General features: G+C 40.1%; 1 protein-coding gene across 5 annotated transcripts in view; it reads right to left on the bottom strand.

Moving 5' to 3' along the window:
• Positions 1 to 13212, bottom strand: part of ZZEF1 (zinc finger ZZ-type and EF-hand domain containing 1) — a 59871-nt gene extending 46659 nt beyond the window's left edge. For 2 of the 5 annotated variants that reach the window (XM_049801956.1, XM_049801955.1), the window contains exons 1-9: positions 12699 to 13212; positions 8265 to 8409; positions 6981 to 7175; positions 5908 to 6079; positions 5010 to 5209; positions 3704 to 3914; positions 2406 to 2522; positions 1998 to 2176; positions 900 to 998 (exon numbers count right to left, since the gene is read on the bottom strand). In XM_049801956.1, the coding sequence (XP_049657913.1) occupies positions 900 to 998; positions 1998 to 2176; positions 2406 to 2522; positions 3704 to 3914; positions 5010 to 5209; positions 5908 to 6079; positions 6981 to 7175; positions 8265 to 8409; positions 12699 to 13061 (1681 nt within the window). In that variant the 5' untranslated portion in view covers positions 13062 to 13212. Of the gene's footprint in view, positions 1 to 899; positions 999 to 1997; positions 2177 to 2405; positions 2523 to 3703; positions 3915 to 5009; positions 5210 to 5907; positions 6080 to 6980; positions 7176 to 8264; positions 8410 to 12128; positions 12238 to 12698 lie in introns of those variants that run through there. The other 3 variants (XM_049801954.1, XM_049801953.1, XM_049801957.1) reach the window with 2 other exon arrangements.
• Between the last annotated feature and the right edge of the window lie 59 nt (positions 13213 to 13271).

Consider the following 13271-nt stretch of genomic DNA (forward strand, 5'->3'; position numbering starts at 1 on the left):
AAAACAGTACACTTTTCTAGTGAAATGTTCACTAGAAGATGTTTCCAAATAAAACAGACTCCCACAGAGTACACATGGGTATCTCCAGAAAGTGTCTCTCTAGGGAATGCAGTATCTACAGCTACTCAAGAGTGTTTCCCCACTGAAGTTTACTAATAACTCACAAAATTTTGGCTTATGGCTCTGTTCACTCATGTAACTCCCTGTTCCTCAGACTGTGACCATAAAACATCAGAAGACAATCCCCAAAATAACTAAACTCAAACAATAAGCACAAGCAAAAGGAGGGGTAAAATAAGCATTTAAGATGTGCCCAATTTTCTATCATAATAGCATTCATTTACCAGTAGCACTGCACAAGACAATACCTGATTTTTTTTAAAAAAGGATTAGGTGGCATTTCACTTAAAAAGGAGGTCAAGAAACACAAATCTTTTTCTTTAGGTTGCATCCAGTACATAAAAACATCGCATTAACAAAGACAGGCTTTAAAGGAGAATTAATAGTTACATGCATTCAGTGAAAATGTCAATGATTTCTATACCATCTCTCTCCATCAATATTTGGGAAACTAGCAGTGAATCATTCATGACTTCAACCCACAAAATGTGCTCTAGTATAGTTTTCTTCATGACAACTCATTGCTCACTTCCACATAGAATATCAGTAATTCTCTCCAAAATCCAATCTGTGGTTTGTTTGCTTTGACAATAAACTGGTTCCTGAGAAATTCACCTTGTTGTAAAATACAATTTACATGTTGGTTTGGTTTTTAATTATAGATCTTCTGTATCATAAAACTGTTAAGTAGTACCAAACACATAGGCTACAGTACCACAGCCTTGTTAACAGCCTTTGTGTCTCATTGAATATTCTGTATTTCATCTCCAGGCTCTTACCATCCCCAGTCCATGGCTCTACAAGCAGGTTTTCAGGCCCCGATTTATCTTCTTTTCCCTTTACATCACATGCTTGCAAAGTTAGTCGTAATGGTTTTCCTAAGTAAGAAAACCAACAGGTTTATCAAACTCACAAAATAGAAAGCCTGTTTTTCAGTTCTAAGTTCTTCACACAGAAAATAAATGAAAAAAATATAACACTATGAGATTTTTACCATTGTCAGACAAAAAAAGAGGGAAGAAACTGCAGTATAAGAGATATATTAATCTGAAATAGCTCAAGTTTTAGGTACAGACAGGAGGACAATGAAAACCACAACAACTGATGTTCCTTCAACTAGGTGCACACTTTGGAATTCACAATGCATGAAATACCACTCTTGCCTTGCAAAAAGCAGCAGCTACTCTGGGAAAAAGGAAGCAGTTTTCAAAACCTTTGAAACTAAATACTGACACTATAGTTATAAAATAATTGTGTTCTTTGGCACAAGCCAAGAAGTCCTGACAGAAAACACACTAAAAGGCAAACAAAGGGAAAAATTCTTCATGAGAGACTAAAGATAATCTCAGAAGTTGACACCTGAGAAAATACAGATTTATCAAACAAGTACAGTCGATACAGCAAAATCTTACTGCGTTATGTCAGACTGTGCACAGCTCTACACTTATGACATACTCAGATTAATTTATAAAAGTGAAAAAAGAACTGTAAATAGATGCTAATGACATGACATTTAAAATGCATCTTAAATCTATACACATCTGCAAGAGCGGCCACTTACTGAGGCTAAACATACAAAAAAGTGTGTTATTGGAAGAATAAAAATACTTGATGTTATTTTACTTTTATACAATACCAACTACAAAGTTCATGTTTCCTCCCTCAAGATGATGCCACCTGGTTCAATTCTTAGAGTGCAGAAAGCTGATCTAATCACTAACTTTCAGGGCAGTTCAGCTTCACAGGCTATCTTCTTGGTAACAGTTGTTAATTCAGAAGTCTCGTATAATTTTAAACCCCACCGAACAACAAGTAAAACGACTCAAAGCTGCATATTGTCTTATGTATAGTAAACGATCCAACAATTATTCATTTACCGTATTTATACAGCAGGTTCTGTCTAACTGTTGCCATGGAAGCGATAAGGGATGAAGCCTTGTATGGAGTGTCCAGATGATCAGTGATTGTACAAAGGGAACTTATCACTTTAGCAACACTCCCCCTGGCTAAGGCAAAGGCCAAGAGTGTAAGTTCAACCTCTGGAGTAGTACAACAACTGGGGAGGGAAAAAAACAACAGTATGAAAAGAAAACTTAGGACACTTTGTTTTTAAATAAAGACAAATAATGCTCACATGGAAAAAATTTAAGGTGCCTGTTTCTTAGTGTCTTTGAATTTTTCAAGATACTAAAAAAAGAGCAGGTGAGTAAAAATGAGATATGTTTGCTATACAAATTCTTCTAAACCATTTTCCACTGCATCAAAATACATCAACACAATCTCACCTTGTTATTCTTATAAGGAAGCTATCAACTTCTTCCAAAACATTTGGAGATAAGAAGCTTGAAAAATCTGTAGAGCCCGGTGTGAGGGACAGAGGTGGCATGTGTTGCAGTGCTTTCCTAGTAAAAGGAACAGAATATAACATCAGGAAACCAGACAGAATCAGAGAAAACAGCCTTCTAAAATGAATTTGACATTTGAATCTTCACGCTTTTTATGAATAGGTCTCTACAAATAGAAACTAAGAGAGAAACTTGTTAGCTCAGATGAGAATTTTTGTTTGATTTCCTAAGATAATATAATAACCCCTAAAAATAGGAATTCTTAAGTGGTTTCATCAAAATCATTCTATCCAATACTAAAGTTTGGGTTTTTACTTGCTAATTCCAAACACTGAATTCGTAATTCCTTAATGCATATTTTTAGTCAAGACTTCTTCATAACTTTCTCAGGTTTTATTAGCTCAGGATCCATGTTATATTTCTAAAAAATAATGTAAACTGCAGCAAGACTGAAGGCTCTCAGTTTTAGTAAAGCTTGGAACTATGAACCTTTTTCAGATGTAAGCATGTATAAAGTTATCTAAACTTTAAAGAGGTTTCACAGATGACACAAATTAAGGATAGGCTTAATGGACTTTAGCCCACAGTATTCATTAACCTAATGACAGCAGTGCTTTTAAGTGGTGGCATCATGCTAACTAAGCTCTATAAAAGTTGATGTGGGTGTGTAGTGATTTTATTAGGATTCCAATCCTTCAAGTCACTGAGCAGAAGTGTTTGGCAGACAAACAAGGAAATGTTACACAGAAAATGGCCAACCACCACAAGCAGAAATCTGCACAGATACTGCATATACTCGACTATATACCCACGTAATGCATGACAAGGCATTACACAAGCAAGAATTTGCTGAAAATTAAGCTCATTGAGCAGCATTCATGAGTGGAATGTGTCCAATATTTATAATCAATAAGATTACAGAAAGAAAATTAATTAATTTTAGGCTTCTCAAAATTATTACAAGTCAAAGGATAGGTTAAAAACATATTTTTCAGTGTCCCTTCAGTCACGGCTTAACAATCAGATTAGATACAACAGCTAGGAGAATTATACTTGTTCCACTATGTGCAAATGGATAAGAGCAAAATGTCAAAATTTAAACAGTGTGATAGCTGAAAAAATGTTCAAACACCTTAATTGAGGGAGTGGAAACCAGTTACACAAGACAGGTTAGTTTACTAAAGCTGGAAGTATTTAAAAAAAAAAAAAAAGGCACACCATGGAAGTTTGGTACTTACTGAGTATTTTGTAAAATAGTGTGAACGAATGCTGGATTTGTTTCCATGGAAGCTGTTACCAGAGAGGTCAGCAGAGACCAGTACCAGATAGCTGAAGCATCACACACAGAGACGCCCACCTTCTTAACTCTTTGATAACCGACAGCCCTGAGTCCATGGATTCTAGTGTCACATCCATCACTAAGGCAACGCTTGATGTTTATCTGTACATCTGTCAAGACACAAAATAGAATTTTTTCCCCATTTCTTCTGCTGTATTAGATCTAGAAGAATCTAGATATTCAAAACAATAATTACCGCAAAACCTCTTAGCAAAATAGCAGCAGATAACAGTACCTCCACATACAGACAACTATACATGTTTCTTCACTGTGCACCCTATGATTTGGAAAATTTAGCCTTTGAACGGCCAAATGATCCATTACATATTGTACAGCTAGAAATTAGGAAAAAAGTAGTAAAAGACCCTCAAAGTGAAAAATAGCTTATAGATTATTTCCCCAGTACGTTTTACCTCCATACATAGGAAGTGTCTTGGCAGTGATAGTGGAAGAGATAGGAAAAAGGAGTAAAGCCTAAAGGCAAATTTTTAAGTTACATAAAAATTTTCACATCAGTTCTTGACCATTTTGCATAGCTAACATTGTCCTAGTTACTTTTGAGGAACAACATCCCTGCTGCCTGCTTCTGTGGCAGAAAAAGTTCATCTTAGTGAAAAGCACCTATTTGAGCTGAAGGGACAAAATTTCTGAAGCTGCAGAAACCATCTTAGGAAGGAGCAGCTTTCCTCTGATGGATTCCAATATAGCACCCACAGATCTACCAGACTTAAAAATAACACTACTTAAAAACACTTAGCATAAAACCTGCTTTACAAAAATCATCTGACCAACTTCAGAGTTTCGCTACCAGAAAAAAAAAAAAAAAAAAAAAAAAGAGAAAAAAATTTGCTCAGAAGCAGATCTTTTGCTAAATACTATTATCCAACATATGTTTTCACTCTGCAAGCAAAGATATTTTAAAATTGCCCAGTATCTTCAAATTGAGAGGCTAAAACTGCATCTCTAGTCATTCTAGCTCTTCAACCCTTAGCCCAAGTTACAGACAGATTTCATGAGAAAGACTCAGAAGACTCTTAGAGCCTAGAAATTAAACTACAATTAAAGCATTTCTCTGACCCAAGGACGAGGTCAAAAGTTTCTGCTCTAATGATTGCCATTTCAACACATCATTTTATGATCTACCCAACCTTTCACCTTCAAAAAAGCAGCAAAACAATATACCAATGGTATCTTTATTGACTCACACATCTGACTAATGTTAGCGTTTTCCAACAGTGTTACGTAGCCAGTGATATTGCTTGGAATGTGAACATCTCGGACCTCCTGAAGACTGCTGGCATTCCTTCCCACTGCCACTGTAACTTGCTGTGGCATGTAACTCTGGTCATTGGCTGCCACTGCAATGGACAGATGTCTCAAAACAACATCTGGTTTCATCTTTAAACTGCAAAGCAAAGAAGATAAAACAGTTCTTGCAAAGAGAAGATAAATCAAGCACTTTTGGCTAAACTTCACTCAGTTTCCAATTCTACAAACATAAATAAATCCACTAGAAATTACCTAATGCTTCACAGACATTACCAACACCATATCATGGTGGATGAGTTCGAAAATTTGTAATTGACTTAAATGACGGTCATCTCTGATAGTTGGACTGTAGAATTTTCTATTGTGCAGCTTTTCAACTGAGAATTCATTCCTCAGGAATAAAAATGTAGTGTCAATAATGACCAAAATTACACTTTTTCTTTTTTTTTTTTTTTTTTTTTTTTTTTTTAAAGCATACATTCTTAGACCTACTACCGAAAAACCACTAACCATTTCTCTTTCATAGAGCAGTAACTTTTTTGGCAATGGCAAAGCACTCCTATTCAAGTACTAACCACTGCATCTATAACAAAGTTTGGAAAGCTTAGCTACAAAACAGGGTATGTGTCAGCATGGAAGATGCATGCATTTTACAGGTGAACATCTTTACTTGGTGATTAGGTCTTTAAACTTTATGCAGATTAATGATTTGCTTTCAACTATATTCATCTGTCACTCATTAATTCCACAATTTTTTTCAATTATGGCCCACTGGCTGTAAAACTTAAGGACTAACTACCCCAAAACTCAGCTGTATATTGCTGTGTCACTCACCGTATCCAATGTGAGCGAGCACTCCCATCCGACTGCCAGAAGGATGTAGTTTCTCCATTTGTCATCTTGTCAATATCCGCAGAATTGGATGAGGTTTCTATGTGAGTATAGCACTTTGTGACAGACTTCAGTTTGTCCGACTCCTGATTACCATTCAAGTCACTGGGGTAGTCTGCAAAGAGAAGAAATCGCTCATAATATTATTCTTTTGCTTGTTTCGAGAATTATATACCTTTATAATAACTATCTCGTATAAATAACTTGTTGGCACAGAACACAGCTCCTGAAGAAATGTTTCTGACAAACTAGAAGACAGCAAAGTTTCATTTCAGATGAAAGCACAATAATCTCAGTCTACCACTTGCAGTACAAAAACGCCTACTTCGTCAGGATTTCAATAGCCTTTATCTCCTCCTTTCATTACCGGCCTCATCAGTGCTTTATTATTATTATGGCAAAATACAAACTGATGAGAGGAAAAAGTAAAATATGATGGAGAAACCTCAATGTAGCTATTCTAGGGAAGGGACAAAGCAGACTGTTTCCCCAAGTTACATGATCCGTTTCAAAAGAAGTGCAGAGATCTGAAAATACTGAGTCAAGCGGTGAAGAAAAGGAGCCCTCCCTCTAGGGAGACCACCAGGACAGTCCCACCTGAAATACAATAAAAGATCAACTACCTCCACCCTAAAACAATAAATTATTTTTTAATACTGCACAGTCAACTTCAGAAAACATTCACCTTCACATGGAAACTAAGTTTCCAGCAACTAATAGAGATATCTGACTGAACAGAGAATATTGTACATTAGTAATCATCATTCTGAAAGAGGTCAGGATAAAGATGAGAAACATCCCAGTGTGTTACTCAGATTGCTAGGCAGTTAGGAAATCCATTTATGTGCCTCAAAAAATTTCAACAAAAACACCACAAAAGCATGCAGATCAACTCCATAAAAAGTCACGCCTGTTGAAGATTAAACAGCAAAGAAAGCTTTTTATTTTATCTGTAATCTCTTCTTCAAGCTACGGTTATACTACCATCCTGAAAAAAAAAGAAAAATATTACATACCTCTCTCTTTTAGGAGAAGTCGATCTAAAGAATCCTTCAACACAGAAGACCGCATAGTACAGATATTGTTGAAGTACTCCAACACTGGGTAAGGGATGGCCGTACTAGAAATCCGATTCCGGTGCAAGAATCTCAGTATCATTGAAGCATGAAGACCAAGACGCTCTTTTGATTCAGAAAATATGTCAATAAAACCTAGAAAGAAACATTATTTCTATCTTTATTGGAACATCTGACTTATCCAAGTAATCATTTTCCCCCTCTAGGCCTTATTACTAGGTAAATCCAAGTTAAGCATGGGAGCCAATATTGGAACTACATTCCACCATAGGAAGCAGCTCAAGTTTGCAACCTTTACAGCAGGACTGCGAAAGGTGCAAATATTTTTGCCAGTTACTTGAAATGCCTGAAGTGGTTCAAAACAATTACCAAAACCCTTAGTTCTTATGCTTATTTTGCTCTCCCAAAAGCTCCAAACCCTTACCTTCAATATCTAAGTGAAACAGTTGCTGCTTGGCTAATGAGCCGATGTACTCACATCACTCACCTTGAGCTATGCTAAGCATCTCACTTTGGCATTATGGATTATTCCCAAAGAGGTGCCTAATGCTTTCCACCAACTTCATAAGAAACTTCAGCTCCTGAACAGTGGTACTCTGAATCACAGTGCATTTGGATGCATAGAATAGTACCTCATTAATTACTCTGCTCTGACTTGGCTATTAGCCAATTCTAGCACCTCCTGTCTGATTCTCTAAGACAAATCCCCTTTAGCCACTTATCATCAAAAGCTTGGAAGGAAAGCCAGTAACCGATACTTATCCCAGAAATCAAATTCTGGAAACTGACACTTTCCAAACTATATGCTAGAAAAAGTGAATTATGTTTTAGCAGGATTTCAAATGCTAAATAACAATATAATAATAATAATAAAGTATATGACTCATCACCTGGAACAGACTCAGTGGAGGATTTATTCCTCCAGTTACCAAGTACAAGACTGCATTAGTTAGGCACTCACCAAGATTTTGCAAGGAACTGTTTTCTGTCTGTGAGATAAACCAAACAAGGATGAGAAGCTCCCCAGTCACACAGAGAAGAAAGTAAGTTAGCTGGGTGCAATTACAGGAAATTTTTAATTTACAGCAACTTCCCTTGTTTGACATTAGAGAAGTGAGAATGACTTGGACTATGGTTTTGAGAAAATTAGAATTTATTGAAGCAGCACTCCTTATATAGGGCAGGACTTGGGAATCCACTTGTTTTGTCACTCTGTTCTCATACCTGGAACTAGTGAACAAGCTTGCAGTTGCCTGATTACATGGCTAAGTTCCCCTTGAAGATTAGCTCCACTAGAATTCTTGAGAGCCTCCAGCATATTCTCCACATCTACAGTGCCATCTCCTTCAGCATCAAATTGTGCAAAGGCCTGAAGAGGAACAAAAGAGAAAATTTATTTCAGCATATTTACTTCAAGCAGAAATTCAAGGTATTTCATAGAAACCGTAGCAGTAAACATTATAACACCGTTAAATAAAAATCAAAAGAATACGTTTTCCGTAGTATTGAATTCATGACAACAGGAAACAGCCTGGCCTGGAAACGTGCAGTCTTTAGCAAGTTTTAAGGCACTTGCACTGCCTTCCTATAAAAGTCAACTGTAGTTATGCTTAGGTAGAGACAGCGCATCATCTATACCAGTGAATCAGCAGCATCCATCCACCAACACCCGGGACTACGAAGAAGGTGCTCACAAAAGACGACTAAAAAGCTCTTCCATTAAAGCATGAGTTGGTTCTAAAAGCCATACCATCCAGTACTCAGTACTGCTGCATCCATCCCACACTGCAGACACTCAAATTCTTTCAGGTTTTAAATATTTTTTTTTATTTTAAAAAGTGCCCTTAGAACCAGAATATTTTTTAAACGTGTATTTCCTTCCATATACTGTCCTCCTACAAAAAAATACCATTTTAACATAGTTTGTCAAAGTATTTGTGAAAACAATGGAGAGAGTTAGAAAAGATATTTTTTTTCTTATTGAAGGGAACCATTGCCAGCTTTATTAACTTTGACCTTGATATAATTTTTTAATATAAAAAGTTGTGTCGAGCATGTATAAAAAGTAACTCGCACAGCTTGTACAAAAGTACAAGGTATTTTTATTCATATAAGCCTATAAAACAGAACCAAGCTCACAAACGTAAATTTTTTAAAACTAGCCACTTCAGAGAACTCATGATCCAGTGACACACTACTATTAAAAAAAACTAGCTATATTTTCACAATCATATTTAATTTTGAAAGAAGCTTCTGTTTATTTGCTAAAAAAACCTGAACATACCCCAAAAAGAAACGCAATATGTCAGGAGCACCCATTTTTTTTTCGTATAAATTGGGAATGCACTTACAAAAGGTATTTCTTTACAAGCAAGACTTCAGTCTTCCAGGCCTGAACTTGGTAAGTTCAGCTACATAGCCAAGCAAATCTGGCCTCTAAGAACAGATGATCTCACAACTGTCTGACAGAGTCAAAAAATCACTGCTGTTTGGGCAGAAGCTTATGCTTGAATTTCTTGGTTTGCTACTTGATTATCAAACTTGATGTATCATTAAAAGCAGTATCCTAGAGAGAAATAATCTGAAACGATTAGATCAAAATAACCTGCCAATTAACCATGACATAATTACACCACTTAAATGAGAGCAAAGTCCTCATAAGACAACAGAATTGAAATGCCGTTATTTTAGCTGACTAAAGCTCTAACGGCACTTCTGCAGCACAGAGCTCAATTTTAGCTTAGCAGTTTTATAAACTCTTGTTCAACATACAGCTGAACCCATGCTAACAGTGATCACCTTTAAAAAAATTATTCTTAGTAGCAAAGACGACCGGTGCTGGGCATCCAGAAGGTACCACAGCCAGTACAGATGACTGATGCTGACCATCAGTTAGATACCAAAGAAAAACCTAAGACCTCTGCTCGAGGACAACAATACAGAGGGAATTAATTTTAACAAGCATAACTCGGTTGCCAAAATTCAACGTACAGTTTTGCATGACACCATTCTTGCCATTATGACTTTTTCTCCTCATATTTGAAGTCAAACCCTGCAATTACTAAAATATGAAGAGAGTAAGCGAGCAAGTTTTGTGATGTTACTAGTGAAAACAAACCACACACCAGATGACAAGGCTGGATCTGCTGATAGATACTTTAAACCAATTTCTTATACTTTCATGTAAGGAGAGATTCCCACATATATGCTTTTCTTTGCATCTTAATGCAGTATTTTGTTATTTTATTTTTAAACTCTTCATATGACCTCAGGAGATTGCACCAACCCCAGAACTCTAAAATTATTTTTCGACTGTTCAGTATAACTTAAACTCTGTATTTGACACAAAACATATGCAATTTCCACTGCTCAGACAAGCTGCCCTGTGCAATGGGGGTATAAGCAAAAAAAAGAAAAAAAGAAAGAAAAAAAATAATCAGTATGCAAACCTCCACTCAGAGCTTTTGAGTTGTGTTCACAACGGGGACACGACACAAAATGCAGCAGCAGCAGCAGCAGCTTTACCACAACCTAGCTGCTTTCTGCTCCTAAAAGCATTAAGTCCACACACTTCCTCCCCAGTTCAAACCTGAATGTAAAGAAACATAAAAGAAACATCTTTCCTAGGAAATGATGATCACCTGGCTAAGGCGATCGCTAGGAAACACAGCACATGGAAAAAATCACTCCTTCAATTCACAGACAGCTCGGGTGTTGGACAGTGTGACAGAATATCTGAAGTGTGACTTAGGAAAACTCTGTATTTCATCCTTCACTCTCAGTAGAGCTGCAGCATTAATGTTTCAAGTGGAAGTTGGATACACTACATGATAGCTGCTGAAGCGCTAATGAATCAAAAAGGATTCAGAGGTTCAGTTTATCTAGAAAATACATTTTACGTTTAAACAGAGGTTCACTTTGCCCATAAAACCTTCAAAGTATGTGTTTACAAGCACCACACTGCGAACAGAAAAACTTAACGGGCAGCTCAAAACAGCCTATGCCAGACAGGATTCCATAAACTCTAAGCAGTGAAACCTACTGACCTGCCATCCACAAACTAACTTCTCATCAGTGCAAAATACATTCTGGAAATCTAAAATACTACAGCCCATGGGCTAGTGCCAGTTATAGAAACAATGACATCAAGGTTTTCCACACAACTGCCAACATCCCAACTTCACAGGATAGGCTAGATGTGACCACATATCCGTACCATAATAAATCCTTCGACAAGTTTTTTCCCCCAGCTCGAGAGCAGGAAAAAAAACCAAAACCCAAACCAACTATACTCTTCATGCAGAGGAGGATGTACAACAAAGACAATCCTCAAAGTATTTCTGCAGCCCGCAAAGCTCAGTTGTTTGTACTAACAGACAGAACGCCGATGTACTAATTTCACTCCTACCGTCATGACTAATGGAGAAGTGTTCTTTATTGGCTCTTGTAAAGGAACTGGAAACGGAGGCAGCATTTTAGCAAGTTACTTCAAAACAGTCTGGTATAAACATACCTATCTGTACAACAAAACTAATCTCTTCCCGGTTTCCAGTAGTCTTGTTAGTATATCAGCACTGATTTCAAGGAGCACGTGTGTGATTTAACAGCTGACAGTTATTCTACTAGTCAAGAGCAATACAAAGACAGCAGGAAGTCACTGGTGAGACGCAGGAATTGCATGCAGTAAGAAAACTCAGACAGGACCACTTTCTCAACTGAGTGCGAAACTCCCAGCAGGGTATTCTACTGCATTTTAAATGCCAGCTAGAGAGTAAAGCTACAGCTTAAGTGTTCTAGATGTTAAGTTCTCCATATCCCTCCCCACAGCAGGAAGCAAACTGCACTCTCTTCTACCATTGAAACCTTTCCTTAAGACCTTCCATCTGCGGAGAGAGAACTCTGTTACACTACTTCCTTACAAGTTTTCCAAAACTCTTACTTTACAATAAGTAGCGGGATACCAACGAGATACTTGACAATTTCACTGCTGATTTTGAAAAGCAACAATAAAATTAAGCCCGGTAGACTTTGACTTGTTGATAGCATTAAGAAGTATCTCAGAGGAATTGCTGGTACGGAGTTTCCTACCTGTGCTACCCCCAGCTGCACTAGCAGTAGCAGCAGCAGAAATACTCTTGTAAATAACCACCTCTCCCACGAGCGGCTGCTGAGCACCATCACTGAAAACAGGCACGAATTAAAAAACAAAAAACAAACCCCAAACAACCGATATCTATAAGTCGACAGCCTGCCTATCGGTAGCGCCAGCCACTTTTTTTTTTTTAACCGTGCTGCAGAGCCCTCTGCTCCGGCCTTGCCCCGTTACCGGCAAGGGGTGACCGGCCTCTCCGCAGCCACGCTGCTCGGACCCCGCGCCACGGAGCCGGTGCCAGAGCGGGCCCGGGCTGCTCAGGCCCGGGAAGACACACATCCAGCCCCCCCCCCCCCCCCCCCCCCGCCCCGGCTCCGGGAGTCCTACCTCCAGCAGCAGCAGGTGCTCAGGGGCTCCCGCCGATGCTGCTCCTCGTCCCGTCCCCGCTCCTTCGGGAGGCAGCTCCTTCTTCTCGCCGGTACTTCGCCGCCCCCCCCCCCTGCCCCCCGTCCCCCCCCCCCCGGCCTCCCCGGGCCGAGGCCCGCCGCCGCCGGCCGCCCCCTCACCTCCTCGCTCTCGCCGCGGGAGCCGGCTGCCAGGCGGGAGACGCTCTCCAGCACCTCGCAGAACTGCTCCAGGCTGACGGCCTCGTCGCCGCGGCTGAGGCGCTCCTCCAGCCAGCGCACCAGCGTGCTGTGGTGTCGCGACACCAGCGACTCGGGCAGAGCCGCCTCCCGCAGCCGCGCCGTGGCCTCCCGCAGCCGGGCCTGGTCCAGCAGAACCTCGGCCGGCGGCAGCGGCGGCGCCGGGCTGGCGGCGGAGCCCGGCGGGAAGGCGGCGCCGGGCTGAGGCGCGGCGGCCGCCCCCTCCATGCCTTCCTCGGCGCCCTCCTCCTCCTCCTCGCTGCTGTGGCTCGCCGCCGTCCCCATGAGCCCCTCGGAGGCGCCGCCGCTGACGACCCGAGGCTCGGCGGAGCCGCTGCTGCTGCTGCCGCCGCCGCCGAAGCCGCTTTCCCCGCTCCTCCGGTCCGCCGCCGCCCCGGCTCCGCCCGGCCCGGCTTAGTCAGCAACTTCCCGGCCCGCCGCACCTGTCAGCTCCCGGCCGGCGGCGGCGGCCGCGCCACACTGCCGCCAAGCGAC

The sequence above is a fragment of the Accipiter gentilis genome, chromosome 6 (assembly GCF_929443795.1).
Source record: "Accipiter gentilis chromosome 6, bAccGen1.1, whole genome shotgun sequence".
NCBI lineage: Eukaryota > Metazoa > Chordata > Aves > Accipitriformes > Accipitridae > Astur > Astur gentilis.